Source organism: Lissotriton helveticus, chromosome 5_1, assembly GCF_964261635.1.
Source record: "Lissotriton helveticus chromosome 5_1, aLisHel1.1, whole genome shotgun sequence".
In the NCBI taxonomy this organism is placed as follows: Eukaryota; Metazoa; Chordata; class Amphibia; order Caudata; family Salamandridae; genus Lissotriton; species Lissotriton helveticus.
This window is the reverse complement of record NC_136065.1, coordinates 2,024,022,889-2,024,047,519: the sequence shown is the minus strand read 5'-3', so window position 1 is coordinate 2,024,047,519 and position 24,631 is coordinate 2,024,022,889. Positions and strand designations below refer to the sequence as shown.

General features: G+C 42.8%; 1 protein-coding gene across 1 annotated transcript in view; it reads left to right on the top strand.

The window, feature by feature from the left end:
- LOC144756199 (E3 ubiquitin-protein ligase TRIM39-like) overlaps window positions 1–24,631 on the top strand; it is a 363,500-nt gene that overhangs the window by 127,110 nt on the left and 211,759 nt on the right. Inside the window, exons 2-4 of the mRNA XM_078645806.1 lie at window positions 708–803; window positions 933–1,163; window positions 20,487–20,509. Of these exons, the coding sequence (XP_078501932.1) occupies window positions 708–803; window positions 933–1,163; window positions 20,487–20,509 (350 nt within the window). The remainder of the gene's footprint in view (window positions 1–707; window positions 804–932; window positions 1,164–20,486; window positions 20,510–24,631) is intronic.

Here is a 24,631-nt window from a genome sequence, read left to right as displayed (position 1 = left end):
TCCTATGGAAACATGGTCCTATATATATCAACACGTGCAGTTGTCTGTAGCAAACAAACCATGTGGACAAAGTATAATTAGAAAGAGGAAAAAGCATTGGGAGAGCCCTGTCACTCTTACAGATGAGGAAAGTAATCTGAATTTCCAAGATGTGCAAAATAAATTCCCAGCTATCTTTTGCTTTGTGTCTTATTTATCAGACAGGAAATCAAGAAAATGTCATTCTTCAAACACATGACTATAATAGCAGTCTTTAAAAATTAGGGGAGACTTAGAGAGGAAGCATGAGCTGGGTGGGGAGCAGAATGGCCTTCTTTGCCACAGGTGCAGAGAGAGGTACGCTATACATAGAGAGAGCCAACTTGTCTTTAAAGTTTCAACTAAGAGAAACTGGCTAAATGTACGATAGTCTGTTGAATCGCTTAGTGCCCTGTTGCATGGTTAATATGACACTGATCAATTGGTTGCTGTGTTCCTAATGACCGTGGATGATTCTTGGCTGCCCTTTGGCAAAGTTTGTGCTATAGAAATGCCATATACATATACATTTCATGACCCACATTAGAACCGTCAAAGGTTGTGCTCATAATCTTAGTAATTGTCTAGGTAGGGATACCTAATAATGTCTCACAATCTTAGTAATTGTCCCATTAGGGATACTTAATAATGTTATTTGGTTTGGAAATCAAAGTTTATTTTATTTTCAGGGCAAGCTTCACAATTGTCTGGCCACATTGCAGAACAGTCTGGAGGACATTGATGTGCTTCACTGCAAAGAACAAGAAAGGGTGACAGACCTGGAGGTAAGAGAATAGCATGTATGAAATATTTTAGGGACTCCACTTCTGCTTTGCAAACAATTTATGTTTGTAAATTGGTAGGGCACTATGTAAAAGTATTTATATTTGATAGTTAAATTCTCTTTCTTTAAGGAAGCGGTCAAGAACCAGGAGTTAAAAATCCTGAGTACATTTGAAGAGAAGAAAATGTGTCTGGAGCAGGAGAAACAAGTAGAGCTCAGCAGCATGAAAACAAAGCATGAAGAAAGTCTTAATATGGTCTATAGACACATCAGTGAGCTGGAAAATGAGAAACCTGCATTGATGGACCTGATCAGCAACATAGAGGAGAAATGTCAGCAGCAGGATGTGGAGCTACTGAAGGTGAGATGGGCTTAGACCGCTATAGAAATGGAAGAGGAGCAGGATTCAGGAATCTATTCATAGATGTAGAATGGAAGGGTCTGCAGCAGAAGGTGTTTGAGGTTCTGAAGTTATATGGGGTATAGAAATCTATAGATGTGCAAGATCAGCACTCTTCCCTCAAAGATTTGGTCAAGAAAGAGGACATTTTGGCAACAGGCAGTGGAGCTACCAAAGGTATCAGTTCAGTGAGTCAGGGAACATCCAAACAGGGGTGGAGTAGGAGCTATAAAATGAGACTGGATGATAAATAGATGTAGACTAAGTGAAGGCTATTACCTCCAAATCGAATATACAAGCACAGTTTAAGTCCTACTTAATACTTGCAGTAGTCTTTGACTGCAAAATAGGATGTTTGGATTTGAACGGAATGCTGATATACTGAGTAATATACCTACCTCACCAATTCACATTAGTACTCAAGTTCAAGTTTTAGTGTAAGATTTGGAACTCAAATGAGGTCCACAGAGACAATACAATAAAACATTGTAGAATACAGTTTAAAAATGTAGAGCCAAATTATAAAGTCATAAAATCTAGTCATTTCATCAGCTGGACAAAAGTGACATTAACACATAGCTAAACTATACCATCATAATCAATACAAATACAAAAACATTTTAAAAACTTGCACACAAATAATAATAAATCTAAAGTGACGGCCATTGTACAAACCCGATACTTCAGAAAATTTACGGCCATAGAGAAGCAATGCAGGACAAATAAATACCATGTATTTTTAGATCTCTTATACAGTGACTTCAGAAATTACACATACGATCCCTGCTGGGTGAATGATGCAGCTAGCAATTAAGATCATTAATGGTAAAATAGCAGGGTATAGTATGGCCCAGCAGCGTCTAACTCCATGGTCAATATTTCAAGTTAAATATTGCTGGGGCTTTCTCTGAATAAAAGAATTCACTGCCACATTGAATTTAGATTTTTTCCTACTACTCTAAGCAGCAAAATGTAGCATAGATTAGAGGATATATGCATAAAATTAGCTTTTATCTGCTGATCGAACCAGGAAAGGACATTTTCTTGATTTAGATCAAAAAAATGTAATGCATGGATACAATTTCTACAAAAAACAGAATTTTCATACTACAAAGATCTCTTCATACATAACAAACGTTAATGACCTTATATAAGTTCTTAACAGCCAAAAGCCTGTGCGAATAACTGCAGAGAGACCTTGTACGTAGACACTCTTTAGCCCAAATTCTAATCTAATTGCTGAAAGAACCCCCTATGTAAAGAAAGCACACTGTTTCCTCAAAATTGACTCTTCTGTCTTTCTAAAAAACAAAATTACTTCACACCAGTTAATACCATTGCGTAAAGCAGAGTGGATGTAATTTTGTCTTTATTAACCGTAACTGACCAAAGTGCCTTCTCCCCACAGCACATGTTTTTTCTAAAAAAGGGGTATAACTTAACTACCTCTAGTTTTTCTTCACCCAGAAGCCAGTTGTAGTTTTCGTTTTTCAGGTTGAAGTCGCTTTTAAAAACTAAGATCTTACTTTTAGAAACATTAATATTAAGAAAATGAGTACACTTGAATTTCTGTAATGACAGCAGACGACTATTCAATCCCTTCAATGTTAAATCCAGGATTACGATGCCATCGGCATACTGCGTAATAAACACCCACCTGCCCTCAATTTTGGGTGAAAAGCCCGTACTATTATTCAAAAAGACTGGTAAATCAGCAATGTTAAGGGAAAACATCGATGGTGCCAAAAGACAGCCTGGATGAGAACCTGAATCTGCTCAGCTTAGGGGGGGCAGCGGGCCACATTATCTATTTCCAGGCTATACGTACACAAGTGAGTATCTAGGACCTTCCTTTCATTAGCCGTTTACAACTTGGAAATATATCTGGTCCATTGTTCTTCCGAAATGTAGATGGTATGAGACCTTACTCTCTAACCACATCAATTGGAGATGATTTCCCAATAGTTCCTCATAACTTTTTTTTAAATGTATTTGCAGACTAGACCCTGGCAGGGTATCAGAGTACTTTATAAAGGTTACAACACCTTTAATACAATAGGTACAAAATGAGAGCAGAGAGTAGGGAGGGAAAAATGTATGTAAAAAAATTGTAGTGGGTACAGGGGTACTCAGGAGTGTGATAGCCAATGGCCCTGAAGATCAAGTGTAAGATCTGTTTGGAGAGCAAGTTAAGTGAGGGGGTTAGGTATTTGTTCATTAAAAGTAGTTTGACTTCATTTTTGAAGGAGGTGCTAGAACGGTTCATTCTAATTTCCATTGGTAGGGCATTCCAGATTCTAGGTGCTGGACCGGAGAAAGTATGGTTGTATGTTTTTTCCCCCCAGAATTTTTGTGGTTTCAGTTGCCAGGTGCTGGTGCTTCTCGATGCTTTGCCAAAGCCTGATAGTTCCAGTTTATCCGCTAGATACTTCGGTGTGCGCTGAAGTGCAGGGCTTTGTGTGTTATACAGGCGATTTTTAGCTGTGATCTTGCCTTGAAAGGGAGCCAGTTCAGTGCCTTTAGATCATGGGTGATATGGTTGTTCGTTGTGGAGCTGGTGACCAGTCTTGCAGACGTGTTGAGTGAGACTTTTATTGGAGCCAGACTGGATCTCAGCAGACCACATGAGGTCGAATTCCCATAGTCTAGTCTGGGTATCACTAGGGATTGCACTATGTATTTGAGGTCGTCGATGGGAAGGAACGGTGTTAGTTTTCTAATGTTTATGTGAAAGTTTGCTCCTCTGGTGGCTGCACTGATGTGTTCCTGCAGATTTCTGTCTATTGTTATTCCTGGAGATTTTTTGGAGTCTATGATGTGTGGTTTGCAGTTGAAGGCTGTTAAGTGTTTCATCCAGTCTTCAATGTTAATGTGTCCTTGCAGAGGGGTAATTAGCAGGTATTTGGTTTTGAGCGCGTTGAGTTTGAGGTGGTTTCTGGTTAGCCCGTTGTGTGTTTTTTGTAGAGTTGTATTGAGTGAGCGGATATCATCAGGTGATGATACTTTTAAGTAAAGTTGGGTGTCATCTGCATATATGTTGTAGTGAACATTGGAGAGTTTCAGAATTTCAGTTAGGGGCTCCATGAATAGATTAAAGAGGGTAGGTGAGAGGGAGGAACCATGGTACTCCTAAGGTGCCGCCGTCGTGGTCGACATCAATTGGTTGAGCTTGATTCTTTGTGCTCATCTGCCTAAGAACGACGCAAACCATTTTCGGACATTTCTGGATATCCCCATTTTGTGTTCAAGTAAGTCTAGGAGACTGTCATGTTTGACTGGCAGCAGGCTGCCTCTCTATGTTCAATTCATTTACAGTCATACTATGCTTTTTTCATCTTTTCCTTGAATGCCCTTTTTCTCCTCTTTAGGAAGTAAATTAATTTCCTCTTTCCACAGAGAATGAGGGCAACTGGATTTTAACTGATCTGTTTATTTCTTTATTTAGAGTTACAGTTGGCTGCTGCAGGGTTTTGGGTTGGGCACTCGTCTCTCTGTCATCATCCTGACTTACATGCAGTCTCATAGTCTGAGCGTATGCATATAGGGCATCGGTCTCCCTGGATTCTCCATTAACCATCATCTCTTCAATCACCCCTTTTACTCAATTAAACAAAACTGGTCTCCAGTGGGTTCTACCCGCCGGTTACCCAAAACTTGTGAAGTTCCTATTAAACTTCCATGAGTCCACCGTTATAGGACTGAATTCTACCAAAAAGGAAATTGCTTCATGATCGCTACAGGAGTCATGGGAAATATACATTTCCTGAACTGAACTGTGTGCAGGAAAGGAAGCTATCAAATAGTTGCTCATTGACCACTCAGAAGATTACATATAGGTAAAGGTTGTTGAGGAGTCAAAATCAACTCTGCCATTCACTATTATTTTTCCAGAGTAGATCCAATAACAGAGCGCCTCCTTTATAGAATTCCATATTTGCGGGGAAGCAAGCCAGGGAACTATTTAAAGTTTCTTCTTTCTCTAGGTCAGAGAATAGGCCGATTAAGTAATCCGAGAATTTGTAATTTAAGTCCCCGACTTGTAACTCCTTATGCGCACCTTCCTAGTCTACCACCGTGTTTATAAATGAAAACAATGTGGTGAGAAGAACATTATGCATGGGGTCAGGAGGAATATAGGCATTTACTAACACCATTGACTCTTCCATGATTGTATGCTGCCCATGGGAGAGTTTTACAGCTTGAAATAAATTTGATGAATGTGAGAAACAAAGAAGTTCCAACTCAAATTATTGGTCAGCAATATAGCTGCACCACTCTTGTCAAGTCTACTCTTAAATGTGACAGCCTTACAGCTCCGCACACAGTAGCCATCCATTAGAAAGTCATTCAAATACCGTGTTTCCTGGATGCAGGCCACATCGAGTCTTAGGTTTAAAAGAAATTCTATTTTTATCAGGGTAATTCAGCAATCCTGCTGCATTCCAGGAAACCACTTTAGAAGTTTTATTAACTGTACCTATTAGTTACTTGAAAGCTGGTAACCAACTCTATCTTCTCAGCTCATCTTCAGCTTTTAAAAGGCTCCCTTCTTCCCCTGTCTTCAGCTGGGAGACCGGTCTTTCCTCAATGCTGTGGAACACTAATAGATGGTCATAGTTTCCCTCCAGCAACTATTTGTTACTACTAGTTGCTGCTACTCTCAAGAAATACTGGGATTAGATAACCCCCTACAATGAAAATAACTCACTATTTTGTTGGATCAGGTTGGACACCACCTTAGACTTAAATGGTCACTCTAGACTTATTGAGTGGGAGTGCATAATATTCACTATAGCAATATCACTACTTTGAACAATCTTCAATTCAATATTTACAATAAAAAAGATAGTAAAAAAGACCTACTCAGTATTACATATCGATCAATCAGGGCAATAAAATCTAATTTTGAGGTTACATTTGACACAGTCTGAGACAATTTTTTTTTCAGAAGGCAGTGGTCCCCTGCAAGTGGACGTTTCAGTGCAGACAAAAGATTTAGTCAAATGCTTAAGAGAGCTTGAGGGCACTTTGAAAGAGTATTGTCTATTTTGAGAAATGTCTAAATAAATTGGCTTTGACGGGGGAGGATCCTCATGGGCCTTAAGGTAATCATCATTTCATTATATGCCTTCCAGCTGGGGCTCTCTTCTTTATTAGTTATGTCAAGCACCTCTGAGTTCTCACAGCAAATTTGACTTGTGTGTTATTTTGAGATTTTGCATTGTTTTTTCTTGTTCCTTACCTGTTGAATTCTCCTTTTTGCTTATTGTCCTTCTGGAACTTTGAGCCGTTGATTGGATTGGGAGAGCACCATGATGTAGATCCTTTACCGTTCAAGATCGGGAATACATTGCATTGCGAGGGGGGGGGGCACAACAGGTACAGACAAATCAAGAGGATTTAGAGCTTGAGATTCAAAGAGATGTTTCAAGGAGTGTTAGAAATGGGAGTCTCTAGTTGGCAATGGACTGCCCCTTTGTCCAAATAGGGACCCTTGCTTCTAGTCAGGGAAAGGGGGATACCCTCCCAAAATAACACCTGCTCACCCTCTTGGTACCTTGGCACAAGCAGACAGGCTTACCTCAGAGGCAGTGTGTAAAGCATTTATGAACACATACAGTAATACAGTGAATACACTACAAATGGACACCACACCAGTTTAGAAAAATAAGTAATCTACTAGACTTAACACAAGACCAAACGACAACAGTCCACAATACACTATCAAGAATATGACTTTAAAATGGTAGAAATAGCTTAGTTCAATGTAGATGGTAAATGCAACACTTTACTCTCAAGGTACCTTCGATGAATGAATGAACGAATGAATGAATGAATGAATGAAGAGGCATTTCTAAAGTGCATGGCTTCCCCAGGGGCATCCCAGCGCTAGGAGCAGTGCAGCTTCAGCTTTGGGCAGTATTAGGGAAACAGATACGTTTATAAGTGCTTTCAAAAGGTCAGGTAATTTGGCTTAAGGCGGATACCAAGAAGGAAAAGATTCAATAGTTTAGCAGCATTGTACGAGAGGAGACACCCTCTGCTTCTTGCTTGTCTTATTTTTGGGGCTACCGCCAATTGTTTATTATCTGACCTTAAAGACCTGTTAGAGCGATAGGGTTGAATAATAGAGCTGATAATGGGCGGGCTTTTGCCTGAGAGTGCTTTGTGTGTAATACACAAAGCCTTGAACTGGATTCTCTCTTGAATTGGCAACCAATGAAGTGATGCAAGCGCAGGCTTAGCTGAAAGGTGCTTGGAAGTATTCGTGAGCAGACGTGCTGCACAGTTTTGCACTATCTGCAATTTTTTGGTGGTGGTAAGTGGGGCTCCCAGATGTAGAGCATTAGCATAGCCAAGGCGTGACAGGATCAATGCTTGGACCAGCAATCTTCTAGCAGAGAAGGGTAGCAAGGGAAGGATCTTTCTTAGCATTCTTAAAATCCCATAACAGCAGGCTGCAACCTTACGTGCTAGCACTTTAAAATCAAGATTGCTGTCCAGCCATACACCCAGATTCTTAATTTGTTATTTTTGGGGAAGGTGATGTCCCCAGACAGCTAGGCCAAAACGAGCCTATGCTCAGCGTATTAGAGTTACCCAAGAGCATCAGCTGAGTGTTAGCTCCATTAAGTTGTAAACAAGAGCTGTCCATCCGACTCGACACCTTTTCAAGGCATAAGGCTAACCCCAAACCTGAGTCATCCAGTTGATTAAGCGAGACCACCAACTGGGTATCATCAGCATAGGTGATGGTCTGAATGCCAAAAGGTGTTCCTACTTCTGCTAGGGAGCTCATATAGGCATTAAATAGAGTGGGGCTCAGGGAAGATCCCTTAGGAACCCCACATCTAAGGGCCATTCGCTTCGAGGTGATTTGCTCTTCAAAGACTACAAACGATCTGTCCTCTAAGAAGGACTGTAGCCATTTTAACGCTGTTGCGACAACTCCTTCCTTCCTAAGTCTTTGAATTAACAGATGATGGTTCACCGTAGCGAAGGCTGCGCTGAGATCTAACAAAATAAGAGTAACGCAGCCCCCTCCATCCAGAATTTTTCTTAATTCTTTCACCACTATCAGGAGTGCAGTTTCTGTGCCTTTTTCTGTGGTCTGAACCCAGTCTGTGAGGGGTGAAGATGATTATTATTTTCAAGAAAGGTTGAGAGAGTATGGTTTACTTGCTTCACAGCTAATTTGCCAATTCCTAGTAATAGTGAGATGGGGCGATAGTTTGCCAACACGTCAGGATCTAGATAGTTTCTTTTTATAGTTTTTTTTAGGAGTGCGCTCACCATTGCCTGTTTCCATCGGGAGGGCACTAATCCCGTTACCAACGAAGCAGTTATCACATTTAAAATTACTGGGGATACAGTCTCAGAAATGAAGTTTAGAAGGTTAGGGGGGCAACATCTGTAGGTGTTCCAGATTTAAGTTGACTAAAAAACCCTTGAATGGAGGTCAAACTCAAAGGGGGGATAGCCTCCAGCAGGCAATCTCCATATTGGGCTGTCCAGTCCAGTGCGAATAAAGTTTGTGAAACCATTGCCAGAGGGAAGAACTTATAGATACTTTGTATTTTATCAAAGAAAAATTCAGCAATTTGGTTGCAGCATAGAGGGATATCCGCAAAAGCAATGGGGGCGCACGAGGAGTTAAGAGTTGTTAGAAGCGGCTGTCTCTAGTTGGCAGAGGTATACACTTCTGACAAATAGGGACACACCTTTTCTAGTCAGGGCAAGGGGATCACACACTTAGATAACCCCTGCTCACACCCTTGGTAGCTTGGCAAAGCAGACAGGCTTATCTCAGAGGCAGTGCGTTAAGCATTTATGACCACATACAGTAATAAAGTGAATACACTACAAATGGACACGACACAGTAGTATTATAAAAATAAGGATGTTTATATAAGGCTTAGCACAAGACCAAATAACAACAAAAATGTACCACAATCTTAATAAATACTCTTGGAAGGAAAAATAATAGTTCAAGTACGGTTTCTTCTTAGCACAAAAGTCTTTAGTAACAAAAGCAACTCTTCTTCTTTAAAACACAGTTCTTGGCAACAATGTAACCCACACGGGAGTCACACGACGTCGAGGCAAAGTTAATCCAAAGGTTCGGCGTCAACCGCGAGGAGCGCTACGTCGAGCCCGGAGTCGCACAGACCCCCCACAACACAGTACCTTGGAAAAGTGAAGCACTCGATGATCAGCGGCGTCGAGATGTCCGGCGTCGCGTCTTCGGCGTCGATCGGGCCTCGGAGTCGGGGCGATCTGCAGCGGCGTCGGCAGATGTCAGGCAGGGGCAGCGCTCACGAGGTGAAGCAGGATACGGCGTCGTCGTCGATGTCGATGTTGCAAGAGTGAGCAGCGCTCACGGCGTCGAGAGGGCTCGGCGTCGATGCGATCAGCAGCGGCGTCGACACAGGGTCACTTGGAGCTGGAGCCGAACTCGCTACTCACTGGCGTCGCTACTGGCGTCGATCGGGCCCGGCGGCCGGCGTCGAAGGTGCGGGACACTGGAGCCGTTACTCACGATGTCGAGCTGGATTCGGGGCCTCCGTCGGCGTCGAGATTGCTGGATTCTTCAGAGGTGCTGGATTTCAGGTTCCAGCAACAAGCATTTTTAGCAAATAAATGAAGTCCTTTGGCCCTGTGACTTCAACAGGAGGCTGGCACTCTTCCAACCCTTGGAGATTTTCTTTAGCAAGTTTGAGAGTGCACACTCAGTTCCTCTCTCCTGGTTCCTTGGCAAAAATAAAGAAGCAACTGCAGGATTCCCCCAACAAACAGCACACTGGCAGAAGGGGTAGGCAAGTCCTTGGATCAGCAGGCTTCTTGTCCTTGGTTCAGGTTTCCTTGTCAGAAGTGATCTAAATTCTTGGTTCAGGGGTCCTTCTCTTATACCCCTTTTTGGCTTTGATCCCTTTGTCCATGCAGGGGAATTTCCCCCCATCTCGGGTTTGTTATGGGTGTTGCCAGGCCGAGGCACCTGGCCTATTCACCGTGCAGGGCAGAGTCTTCAGCCGCCCAGCAGGAGTGGAGCCAGCATTGTCACTGGCAGGGGCAGGGCCATCAGTCGCCCGGTAGGAGGTGGGGCCAGGAAAGTCCCTGGCAGGCACAGAGTTATCAGTCGCCTGGCAGGGGGGCGGAGCCAGCATTGTATCAGGCAGGGCAGGCTATCAGGAGCTACTCTTCCCCTACTCTCAATGCAAATGCCCCACTCACCCCACACTGACTCATTCAGACATCTGGAGCCACCCAGCTCCTGTCACACGCACACCAGAACCAGCAGAGACCGGTAGACAGTTAGACAAGAAAATAGCTACTTTCTAAAAGTGCTATTTTCAAACACAGAGTCCAAAAACCATCCACCCAAACGGATGCGTTATTAAACCCTGAGTTCAGGGATACCAAACTCGACATTGCACCATGCTCCCCGAGCCCGCTAGGATTATAGCATTAATAATCCTGGCAGCCCATTCTAACTTATGGAGAGCAGGTTACCTTACAATAGTGAAAAACGAATATGGCTGTAATTCACTATTAGGACATGCCAACCTTGTCAGGCTTGTCCTACCTTATGCTTACAATGCACCCTGCCCTTGGGCCTACCATAGGGGTGACTAACATGAAGTTGAGGGAAGGTTTAGGGACTGGCAAGTAGGTGTACTTGCGCAGTCTGCGTGACAGTACCAGACTGCACGTAGGTCTAGCAATGGCAGACCTGTAGACATACTTTTACTAGGCCGCTTCTGTGGGTGGCACAACACGTGCTGCAAGCCCACTAGCAGCATTTGTATTTACAAGCCCTGGCACTCCTGGTGCACTCTACTAGGGACTGACAGTAAACCAAATAAGCCAAACATGGAATTCAATCAATACAGCAATTTCACATAGGGAGCACTTGCACTGTGGCACTGATCAGCAGTGGCACAGTGCCCAAAGCAATATACCAGCAAAAACATCATAAACAGAGGAGGCAAACAGAAAAAATGGAGGAGAGACTCATGCCAATGATGCCAGGTCTAACAAGAGTGATTTTGCAATCCAAACGATTTTTTGTGTGCAGTTTGCCGCCAACGTGATTCTCTCTTCATAATGGAGAGCTTTGGCAGCTTTTATTTCAGATTTGTAGGTCTTTATAGCCTCTCTATATTTGATTTTGCTTATTACTGAGGGGTCCTTTCTCCAATTTCTTTCCAGCTGTTTGCTGGACTGTCTGAGCTCCCGAAGTTTGAGCGTGTACCAGGCATTTTGATTGTCTCCTGCTTTATTGTGAATCCATTCTTTTGGGAGAATAGTGTCAAGTGACAACTCTAACCATCTATCAAAATCATCATTCACAGTGGCCAGATTAGTTTCGAGGATGGGAGAGGTATCTTCCAGCATAGTCACCCAAGATTTTGTAGGCAGTTTCGACCAAACACGTACTTGTTTGCTATTTCTTGCAGACGGAGTAATAACCTCCTGCGTTAAAATGAAAATGGAATTTGAAAATGGTCAGCCAAGGCACTGGAGTAGGGTTCTTGACCAAAAGATTTAGAATATTTGAAAAAATGGGGTTAAGTAAATGGCCTTTACAATGGGTGGGACCAAAACCTAATTGAGTAAATTGAAACATCTCCAAGCCCTCTACTAATTCCAGTATAGGAGGGAGTAAGGTATCATCCCCTAATAGTGTAGAATTGGGGAGAGACCTAGCTAGATTTGCTACAATATCAGGAAGATCCTTACAAAATTTGCCCAAAGGGCCTGGAGGACGATATACCAAAAATCGCTGAGAAAGTCCTGACATGGGCGATTCCTAAGGTAAAACAGATGCTTTCGCAGTCTGGTAGAGGATTTGTAGTGGAGCTGCAGTTAAATTTGTTCTTGTAAATAATGGCTAATCCACCTCCTCTACCTGTGTCCCGGTCTAGCCTCTGTATTGCATAGCCCAGGGTCAGCATCTTTATTCAGCCAAGTCTCTGTTAGGAATAGAACATCGGGGCTCTCTTCTTCTAGTAAGAGGTACATTTCCACTGAGAGTTTAGACATTGAGTGACAGTTCAGTAAAAACATTTTAATTGCCCCCTTAGTAGCCGGTTCTGAGGGGGTTTCATACACGGGGCAAAATTTGAAGCGGCATGTACGACAGTGCTTAATGGAGCTATCAGGTGGCATTGAATGTAAGCAGTTACTTCTTAGTGCTCCTCTGTAAGAGTTAAGCTGCTCCGCGGTGTAAAAGTGCTTTTCCCCAGACTAACCGACAGGGCTTCTGGCCCTTGGGCCCAGTCGGGTGCGGACGGGCTTCCCTTAGGCACGCCTGCTGCGCGGTCGCGTCATCGGCCCCTTTTGAGGCTGAGCGTGCCAGCGTCTGAACTCTAGTACGCTGACCTGAGTCTTTCGCCGTTTGCTATTCAATGGCCCCTCGGAGCATTAAACACAGCTCTTTTCAGTACAAAGTTGCATTTAAAATCACGATAATTCTAATATTAAAAACCACACTATTGAAACAACATAAAGACTAGGGCTGGGCGTAGTTTGCGAAGTAGCGCTACGCGAAGCTACGCAAAGTGCACTTCGCACTACACCTAGCACTACGCAAACTACGTAGTACCCTGTTTGCACTGTGCAAGATGCCGTTTTCAATGATTGCACAGTGCGGACAAGCATCCAGCACTGTGCAATCATTGAAAACGGCATCTTGCACAGTGCGAGCTGTAGTTTTCTGCCGCTCGAGTAGATTTTTACTCGAGCGGCAGCTTTCTCAACGCGTACTGGTAGTTTCTCATTGGGAGCGGTCGAAGCATACACGACCACTCGTGATGAGAAACCTGACCTCCCCGCATTGAGAATCTCGTCGGGAGGTTTATTTTCCATGCTCGCGATCGGAAACTTGATGTTGCTGATCGCGAACGAGGAAAAAGTCTCGCCGGGATGTCATTTTGCTTGCTCGCGGTCGCCAACTTGACTTTGAGGATGCGAGCAAGCAAAAATGACCGCTGCACTACACTACGCTTCGCGTGTTTGCACTGTGCTACATGCAGTTCGCATAGTGCGAAGTAGCGTAAACTTCGCAAACTACGCGAGCGTAGCGTAGTGCTTTGCCCAGGGTTAGTAAAGACTTAGGAGCCCCCGGTGCATTAAGACAGCTCCTATCAGTGCAATTTCACAATAAAAACAGTTCAGAACTAGAGTTCCTACAATGTTTTACTGTTCGAAGCCAAAAGCGTGACTGCGCGGTTGCGTCATCGGACCCTTTTGAGGCCGAGCGATCGTGCCAGCGTCTGAAGTCTAGTACACTGACCTGAGTCTTTCGCCGTTCGCTATTCAATGGCCCACCAGTGCATTAAACACAGCTCCTTTCAGTGCAAAGGAAGGTGCATTTAAAAACACAATAATACTAATATTAAAAACCACACTATTGAAACAACATAAAGCAGCCCCCCCGGAGAATGAAACACAGCTCCTGTCAGTGCAATCTTGCAATTAAAACAGCTTAGAGGTAGAGTTCCCACAATGTTTTACTGTTCAAAGCCAAAAGATGTGTCACACAAAACAAACAAAAGGGTCGCAGGGAAGGTGATGCGCTGTTCTTTACACTCAGGGGAGTGGATGCGTCTGTTCCTTACTAATGTGCAGGGGAGTTGACACCCCGCTTCCTTACTGCGTTGGGAGTTGATGCTCGGTTTCTTACTGCGTCCCGGTGCGATGCGACAAGATGGCGCCTCGACGATATGATCCAGTGCGATGTGATAAAATGGCGTCTTTGATGCGATGTGACAACTTGGAGGCGATGTGTGCATGCCTGACGGCCGCGCAGCGATCCTGTGGACCTTTGAGCTACGACAGGCCCTGTGACACGCTTCTCCAGTGATGTAAGGATTATCTCTGCAGCGGTGACACTCTTCTCCGGCGATGCAACAGGAGTCTTCGGCGATGCATCCGGAAACAGCTGCAGTGGCACACTTCTTTGGCTATGCAACGGCAACAGCTGCAGCGGCGACACGCTTCCTCGTTGCATCACTCTTCCAGCTCCCAGCGACATGCAGTCTCTAGAGGTCCCAAAAACAGCAGCAGGCACCTCTCTGCAGGCAGAATTCCCTGCAAGAAAATTCAGGGTAGCTGGTGGTGAAGTCTTTGTGTCCCTGAGACTTCAGAACAGGAGGCAAGCTCAGCTTCAAGCCCTTGGAGATCTTCCTCAAGATGACAAAGTACATACAAAGTTCCCTTTCTCCTTTCCTTGGCAATAACTAACCACTGCAGGTCAACCCCAAACAGCACAGTACAGGGGCAGTCTCATGCTTCAGCTTTCTTGGGTTCTCTCCTTGGGAAAGGTTTGTCTTGATTCCCAGAAGTGGTCTAAAGTTCTGGGCCCCAATTTTTATATTACTAAATCCTTTGTTATCTGGTGGCAGAGAGTGTCTGTGCCTAGTCAAAACCAGTTCTGTCCTCCCTGGTGCAGCTTCCTGGAAGGAGGTGGAGACAGCATTGTTGAAAGCAGACCTGGCCCAGGTAGTTGAAAAGAAATCTCTGCCCCCTACTCTCTATTCTATGTAGGCTCAGGCAAGTGAAAGGCAATCTCCTCCCCCTACTCTCTATTCAACCCAGGTCCTTTTCAGCCAAGCCCTGACTCTTCAGACTGCTGAGGCCAAAGCCCTCTCCAGCCCCCTGTCACTCACAAACCAGACATGGAATACACAAAACTAGCAGAGGCATACAGGATGGTTAGGCTAGAAAATACCTACTTTCGAAAAGTGGTATTTTCAAACACAGAATGTAAAAATCACCCACACTAAAAGATGTATTTTAACATTCTGAGTTCAGGCATAATAAACTCGGTTTTCTACCTTGTTCCCTGGGTCAGTTAGGATTATAAGATGTTATAATCAAACTGCCCATGCTGGCCTATGGGAACTGATACCCTTGCAATCGTGAAAAACGAAATTGGCTGTATTTCACTATCAGGACATGCCATACACACTAGGGCATGTCCTACCTTTCACATTCAATGCACCCTGCCTATGGGGGTGACTAACATGTAGAAAAGGAAATGTTTAGGGACTGGAAAGTGGGTGCACTTGCCAAGTCTACATGGCAGTCCCGGACTACACACAGGCTCTGCAATGGCAGGCCTGAGCCACACTTTACAAGCTGCTTCTGAGGGTGGCACAATCAGTGCTGCAAGCCCACCAGCAACATTTGATTTAGAGGCCCTGGGCAAACATGGTGCACTGTACTAGGGTCTGACAAGAAAATCAAATGGCCAATCATGGAGTCACTTATTCATTACAACAATTTACAAAAGAGCGCATATGTACTTTACCACTGATCAGCAGTGAAAAAGTGCCCAGAGTCATAAAACAACCAACAACAGGTCATAAAAAATACAGGAGGTTGCCAAAACGTTCAGGGATGACAGTGTAAAAAGGGCCAAGTCCAACATGGAGTATATCTTGTCGCTGACTTTCTTGTGAATGCTATTCTTATTGATCATTAGATCTCTTAAATTGGGGTCTAATCACTTGTATTCCAACATTGATGCATGGGGATTAGCCACCCTTTATTGATTTGGTATATAAGGACTCATGGCACAAGTGTTAGGTGGCCCACCTTTTTCAGAAAGGGAGGTTTTTGCTTTATATTCTCCTCTATCCACAGTGATCGACTTCCCTGGAAGTCCTTTTTGGTGCTTCAAAAGGCCAGTAGACCACTATTCTCTGGACACAACAAAACCAGCGATTTCCTTCTTTTGTCAATGACTCTCCTTTTGGGCATCTAAACTGCACTCCGACAACTCTCTCAGATCAGACTCAGATGCAACTTTTGAGTGTTGGGAATCCCAGCCTGCACTTTGGCGGTCAGCGACCATCTGGTGATCTGTTCTACCAATGTGCCCAGGCAGGATTCTCCACCTTTTATGGCCCTAATGTTAAAACAGGAAGTCAGTCAACTGACACTTGGAGTCTCCTTTTCTATCTGCCCTCAGCGGACAACTTCCACATGAGTAGGACCCCACAGGCACCGTCCCTTCTTCACTAGCCCAAGGAGCAGCCCAATTGTGCTGCAGTCTTCTTCACTAGCCCAAGGAGCAGCCCAATTTAGCTGCAGCTTCCCTTTGTCACTGAGTAAGGCTGCACTTAGAGCGGCTCTGGCCTTTATTACCCTAGTAAGTGTGATGTCTTCTGTTTTAGCAGCTTGGCTGTCCTCACTCTAGGAATGCCAGTTTTCAGGTACAGCTTCATATATTGGTGAGTTGGTCCTTAAGTGTGATGTTTCATCACACAGGATGTCACATGTCATTTGATGAAGCCAGAGCTCAAAGCAGTGATGGGCAACCTCAAAACGTGTAAACAATGGGATTCTATCAATGTGAGTGGTGACTAATTTTATATGATATTCTCTAAACTTGTGAAAACTACAAAGTGAAAATTAGGCCTCTCTGCGGGTGGCAGAATGAGGGCACTGTGTGTTTTTAAAATACCCCTCACACACTATGAATACCATAGTTTAATTCTCCCATCATTGGGGTCTTCCCGTCCCTCTACGGGGCGGGGCGGGCTTCAACCTACGAGTGACGCGGGAGCACTTCTATTTTTTGACAATAGGCTATGTGATGTGATGAGGATAGTGGTATGTGTTAGGGAGTGTAGGGACCTGTTTACGTGAATGGTGGTGTAAAAAAAGGTAAAAATTCCCTGGCTAGTCGAAAAAATTAATTTTAATGGCTTCGCAAGCTGGGAACATTAAAAAGGGGTTAGTAAGTCGAATTACAAGTGTAGTCTACTTTGTCATCATGACATGTTTCATAGGCAGACCCCTCCTGCCTACTCATCAGGACCTCTGTTGATCCCTACAAAAATACTCAATTCTAAACTAAATGTTAAATGCCTATGGTCCTAAAACTTAACAGCAAAAATCGGCTGCTAGGTTTAGCCTCTGGGCTTGAGTTGGCCCTTAGTGAGGCATTATCATGAAAAATTGTCATGAAAAATGACCTAATATGGTCTCTGTGGAAAGACAAAAGGGAGAAAAAGGGTACATGATTGTAGAATTACAATTTGTCAAGCACAATTCATACATGGCTCATTTTTATAATACTGATAGCCTCATAGTTTGAGATCTCAGGGTATCATCGTTCTCGTATGGGAATATAGTGGACTGATACTTCCTGGGAGCCAGCACACAATGGCTACTGTCCACCTCATGCGGTACATTTTCTAGTATCACAAGTTGGTCTTACATACTGCAGTGCAATTGCTCACAGAATTGACGGGCCACATTCCTGTGGACTTCCATCATGGTTAACACACTGGCCTTGGTGCTACAGTACCTTAACGTGCGGTATTTTTAGGTGTTCAGTACATGTTGGCTTGGGCCATTCAGCATTGTCTCTGGTCTTGGTCAGACGTAGCAGCGCTACGCAACTCACAGCAGCTGGGTCACACAGATTCTGAAGCTTTGTTGGTGCAAGGAGAGTCTAAGCACACAAGGTGTTTTAGCTCCTCTTCAGCATACTCAGCAGCACAGATCTTCTCTGCATTCCTGTGAATTGGACCCCAGCCCCTTAGTGCATGACAGCCATGAATTCCGTCACTATTGTGGTCCTTTTTGAACAGAGATTTTCACAGCGTCACTGAGTTAAAACTTGTACACTGGATAAGTGAGAGGGACTCGCTTAAGGAATCAAATTCCATGGTCACCTAAATGTTAAGGGGAACCAATCTTTACATTTATCTTTCAGGTAGCCAGTTCTCTTTGGCAACAATTAAAGGGTTAAACTACCTTCTTGTCATTTGTGTATTCCAGATTGATAGTTTCTGTCCCGAGTTCAGAGCAGTGTATGTGAAGGTGCTCCATCAGCCTGTTATTTTTCATGAAGTGTGTGTCATTTTGCACTTAACCAGCCAACGTCTTTGTTTTAGTGTGCCTCGAACCTTGACCTACCAAAACTGATATAGAGGGTTAGCCAGGTCATTAATGGTCCTTTTTGAGAATGTTTTGAAAGACAAGCACTGCCCTTGGCTTCATAGTATATTACAAGTTAAGGGGGTCTAAGGAAGCATGGCTTGGAGGACTTGCTGGAATGGAGAAAGCAACAATGGAGCACCTCCGTCGATATAGGTGGTAACGCAACCTAAGTATCCACCTTGCATGTACCCATGGCATGCTCCAAGTGCTCAGGGAGTTCAGTTATGATCTACTACATGGAATTCCCAAGAAGGGCCTATAGGAAACCATTACAATCCGGTTCAGGTGAGAATACCTATACTTCAGTACTCCAGTAAACTACTCCCAGATAGCAGCAATGTCATAGCATAGGCATGGCAATGGAAATAGGAGTATCATTGTGAGTTGTTCACAAAGACCCTGACAAAGTCTAGTACTCAATCAGGGAGCAGAAAAAACACCTTGTCACAGGTCTCTTGCATAAGAAACAGATAATGCGTAGTAGAGTTCCCATATTTTCCGCTTCAAATACATAAAACAAGGAGAGTGGAACCCCAGCTGACGTCCATAAGGATGATCATCCACAGTGTTCCCGGCACGGATTTTGCCACCTCTCAGGCCAAGGATTGCAAAGGCAGTCCCAGGGGTCGCGAGGAACAAGCCAGGGGTCGAAGCTCTGTTCCAGGATCCCCCCCTAAATTTCATCTAGAATTTGGCGTCTCTGCTCGAGTGTGCAGATTCACAGGTTTGATGAAAACTGCATGAGGGAGATCTGCAGCAAATATTTAGGACTCTAGAGTCTACAGTAATATAGCACTGGGGCATTTTGTGCTGTTATCAGTTGGAAACACAGAATGTATGGCCCTAGCAGAATTGTCTCGTCCAGTTACACAATGAAAGCTACTACACAGCTGTTTGATTATTTTAAGTTCAGACAGTGTCACTGGTAAATCACCTACTAGCTGCACTACCTCCAGAACCTGGATGTGATCATCTCCGGTTGTGAGTGTATGGGTACCAGTCTGTTGTTCACCTATGACACTTTCTTCTTCACATTAGTGTAGTATTGAACTGAAAGTCCTTTAATGTTCTCACTAAGTGGGATCCACTGTGTGGCCAGTTACTAACCGTTAAAACCGTTACAGCTATTTCTCCAAAGCTCTGCCCACTTTTATTTGGATGAGTAGGGGCAAAAAGTATTTTTTACACACCTTGGCCTGCATCTTACATCTTTATCTATAATGGTCACTTCCCAGAAGGCAGTCACGTCAGCAGGATTAATATATTCCGGTAATCTTTTCTAAATGTGGCACATATTTCATAAGATCAATACACTTTGGGGTATACACCCTCAAGATCAATAAACTTTGGGGCCCACAACAGCCCAGGAGTGTTGCTACTTCACCATAATCCTACCCCCATTGCCCATCATGTACTTGGGACTCCTAGATTATCTGTGCCAGGCCCTTAATGCAAAAACTACTATTGCTCTTTCCAGTGCCACCCCAACCAAAGTTCACAGTTTTCAGCTGATTGGAGGAACACAATGGGCAAGACAAGCAACATTCCCCTCCTCTGGACATGACAATCCACTCCTGCTCCATTTTCTGCTGCTGCTGTTCTGTGGCTTTAAATTACAAAGAGTGCTAGTGTCCAATGACTCATCTGGCACCAGAATGGTGCTGTTTCCTCCAAGTTAGTCAGGGATGGTACCATAGATTCACAAGTACCTCTCCATGATTGCCTGTTCTTGGCCCTCCTGCTTTAAGAAAGCACCCTTCTGTCAGAACCCCAAGACATGATGAGCTGTGCCTCCATACACATCGGAGTCTCAATGTAAATCTTTGAAATGCATCCCCTATTTGGTGGTCCTTTTTCAGGAACTAAATCAGCTCAAAGGGAAAGAGCGTGGGGTGAGGGTCAGAGGTGGCCAGTGTGAAAAGATCCAGGGTTTGGAAAAGGCAAGACTAGGGTGGGCGTATCAAAGGGGAGTAGTTATGAGCGGGACTCATGAGGGATTGCAGACTCTTTAGTTATTTCTCAAAATCTGGATATTTGCCTATCACTGGTGTGGTAAATACTCTATACTGGGAGTTTGCTGGGACAGACTGCTAAACTCTCAATTTAAACCTAAATCCTTTTAATAAGGAAGCTCCCAGAGGTGCAAGTTTCTGATGTTTCATGCCATAAGCCACATTTGTAATATATTGATGTGATATATTGTGGTCTCTGCCTTAAACAATGTTATGTCATGCACATTAGTCATCTGAAATACACATTTGTATACTATTGATTTAATTTACATTGGTTGACCTTACATTTCTCTCCATGTCTTTGTTTCTCTAGGGTGTCAAGAGCATATTTCACAGGTATGATTCTCTTCTCAGTTGTCAATCAAAATATTTAATAAATGGAATGCAATTACCGGTGGTGTAAATAAGTCTGTGCACATGTGAGTCAAAGACAGGAAGAGTTTATTAACAAAAGAGAAGTCAATATCTGTGAATCACAGATTCGGCCAACCAGGACTGTCCTCCAGTAAACTGTAATTGAGCAGACTCCCAAAGCAAAGAGAAAGCACAAATGTATAGATTTATACACAAAGTTCCATTGTGGATCAAACGACTATGTTAAACAAAGAGATTTCACAGGTGACTTAGTCTGAGCTCATTAGAGAGAAATAAGGCAACCTTCAGGTTGTAACAAGAATGTAAACTAACATTTACTTTCTTGTTACAAGCACCAAGAAATGAAAGATAAACTCTAAATGGCACAAAATGCTTTTTGACTAACACCCATTGCCAACTCATTGATCTTTATGTGACCCTTTAACATTCGAATGCATATGATCAGCTCTGACCTTATAGTTGTGGAATTTCCACCTTTGTCAACCAGGACAAAACAAGACTCATTCGGGTTTGAATAATTATGATTCTTTGGCCTCTAACTGATCAGATATCAGGACTTTACCTGTAGCAATTGGGTTCAGGGCCTGCTGTGGTATTCTGGGAACTGCACAAATCTCAAAGACTGACAGTACTACTTTATATATCATGAAATTAACAGCAAAGAAATTAGCCGTCTTTGAAATTCTTCTGGGCAGTCTTTTATGGTGAAAATGTTTGGGATGAGTATGCCTTATTGCAAGTACAACATGAGCAGGATAACCGTACCATCGTCAGTTCTTTGGCAACCAAGTATAAGCCCAGATGCCACAAACAGAAATAGTTCCCAGCCAATGACAGGTAAAGCTCTGGGTGTATAGTACCAGTGACGGGAAATTGAAACACTACAGGTATAGTGTAGAATAAGATCAACCAGCAAAGGAAAAGTCATATTTCTACATTTGCATTCCATTCTAGCAGGATGAACAGCAGAGAGTATGATTTGCTGGTCTTGAAAATTGACACCTCCAGTGAAAAGGGAAGGTTGAGATAAACATTGTCACATTCAGAGAGAGGATTTACCCTGAAGGTACAACTCCAGGCATTGTTCATCTTTGTCAAACTGTACAGGGACCATGGATATTTATCTATTGATTCAGCAGATAGGAGGACACAGATCCAGCAATAAGATTAAGGTTCTACGTGCACTGCTCCAGGAAATGCAGAAAGGTGTCTTGATAAAGCGAGTGTCCATTTTGAGAGTGGAAAACAAAGGAATGGTCCCTAGTAGGCCTAGAGTTTAGGCAGAGAAAAGGAATATTTTTCTTTTAGGAGGATGTAGAAGGGGAATGAAGGGGAGTGAGCCGGCAATTAGCCTATAGATGCCATTACCACATGAAAAATAAATCACAATAATTGAGGGAAAAGGTACAAAAAACAATTCATAACACAAGATTTAGAAAATTGTACAATTTTTAATTCACAAAATACAAAAAATAAATATATAGTGCCAGTAAAATACAATTTAAAAATGTACTTTGAAATGTACATGGATACACAAGTATATTAAAAAGCATGAACACAAGTTGTCGACGCAGCGTTTCGGTATCTAAGATGTAACCTTCATCAGGACAGGGTTCTAGAAGAAGAAACATTCTATTAAACATGGCTATATTTCTTTTTTTTATATAAAGTGAGAACATTATCCAACAGATCACAGAATTAAAAAATCCACATTTTTACACAAATAACTAGCAGCTATTGTTTCAGCATACTGGTTTACAAAGACGGGCACATTTTTTCTCCTCTTTTATTAAGCATGTGGTATGGACTTGTGGACTGGGTACAAGTTGGCTAAGACTTGTCTATCTTATGCATATGGGCGATAGCAAGAGCAAGGGGAACTGGGGTGGGTCTCAGTACACTGTTATATCTATACTGTGACATGTCGACCAGTCTTTTTTAGTACTGGTTCTTATGGGGGTTTATAATCCCATGCGAAAATTGGGGCCAGAAACCAAGTAGTGGATTTCAACAGATACCTTAAAACGGAGAAGTATAGATCCTCTCTGTTTGATTCTGTGTTACTATCGTAACATCACACCAGGTGGTGGCACATTCCTTTGGGTGATAGGACGGTTCTACACAGGTAGAGAATTTTTCAATAAAAACAATTAGAATTTAAATCAAGCAGTTATTGAATTGTTGCTTCAACATAATAACAGGATATGGTTTTACCTTAAAAAGGGGGCTCTTGGTGTACGCTTGACTTATATACACCACTGAAGTGGTTCAATTTATTCTATACGGTATTACCTTAATCAATTGGTAATTTTCTAGAATGATGCTGTTACATCCTAAATTGTAGAAAAACAATATAGACAACATGTAATGTTTCCATTTCGTACATGTGTTCATGTTAATGAAGCGCCTTAAGTAATCTAGTTACCTCATGATTAAGAAGCAGAGATGGAGAGTGGAGGTAGCCACCGTTGATAAGTTGCTTACTGTTAGTATCTAAAATAAAAGGCGATTGACATGCTTTTAGCGTGTTGTATTATTTTAGGCATTCCTGAATATGAGGTCCTCGTAGCTTGCTACTTACCAGGTCATATAGGTTTAGTTGAATTCCTGCTTGTCGGGATATGTTAGTCCTTTTTGTACTGGTTTATCGCATCGTTAAATTGGTGCGACGCACTCATTTGTCTCCAAATCAGGTAAGTTTAATCACCAGGCTAGGGAAAGAGATGCATAATATGAATTTATACTGTTTATATGCATACTGCTGATGACGATTGAATCTATGTGTTCAGAATCTCTGGTTATTATAAAACACTTTTTCTGTTTAAAATATTTAGGTTTACTTTTATTTGCCAAGAATATTGTGGGAAATCAGATTATTATTTATTTAGTTTGTCAGTCTTGCTAGTTATATTTTAAAACGTGCTGGTCATTAGACCTATTCTTAACCAAGCTACTGACTGTCTTTACTGATCTACAGCTTAGCATAAGTATAATGGGTTCTCTGAAGGGGCAGCTAATGCATCAAGAAAGGCTAGTTTACAGCGGGTTTCTTGTTAGTGTCCCCTTGACAGGTTCTCTTACCTTATAAGAATGCTCCGGCCTCCCTGCTACCTCGCCTCTCTCTGTTCGTGAATGAGGCGGGGTGCTTGCCCGCCGAGTTTATAAGACGCCTGGTCGGGAGACACAGCTGGCGCCTATTAATATTGATTGGTTTGCGCGCGTTGTTGTCAAGCGCATTGAACTACTCCGGTAGTTTCAAAGGAGAAGGACTACCCGTGTAGTTTTTGAGACTAATCCAATCTGTCGTCACTTCCTGTAATATCGTGACTCCTCCTCGGAGTGATGGAGACACTACTCTAGTAGTTTTTTGCTATTACATGGGCATAACGTACCTGTTGCCATTTATTACCTGGTATAATGCCGCATGTTCCGAAGAATGGAAAAAATGCTGGGAAAATGCCAAAATGAATTAATTTACGCGCATTCAGTCAGGTGTCTTGAACTACTCGAGTAGTTCTTTGAAAATAAGAACCGAGGACTGCCCTTAAGTCCCGGCCAATCAGGGAGGAACTACTCTAGTAGTTCGCAAGTGGCTCGTTTTTTTTAAACTTTATAATGAGTATGCTAATAAAGATAGTTTATTAGACGAGTCTAATATTCCTCAAAGGGTTGAGCGATGTTGTAGTGTGAAAATACTTTATATTTCTCTTAGTTAGGGTCCCCAGACCTAAGCGGATTGCTTCTATTAAAGAATGAGAAAATCAGAAAATCAGAAACAGATAAGGGAACTCTATTAAAAAATATATATAATGGGCGGGGTATTGAAAGTTGTTACCAACTCGCAATTTCTATGGGATGTTTATTACCAGCTGGCTACGCCACATGGGTGTTTTGTGATAGTTGTTATACTCTTATTAGTACTAAGAGGCTTTCAGAAAAGATACTATCTTCAAAGGAGACTGTGGCAATAGATGTCTATGGTCACCAATTATACCAGGATTCGTTCCCAGTCCTCCTTGTTATTTAATCCTTTTTTCACTGTCTTAAATTTTGACATGAAAAATTGTTCTCTTTTTCTCCGTT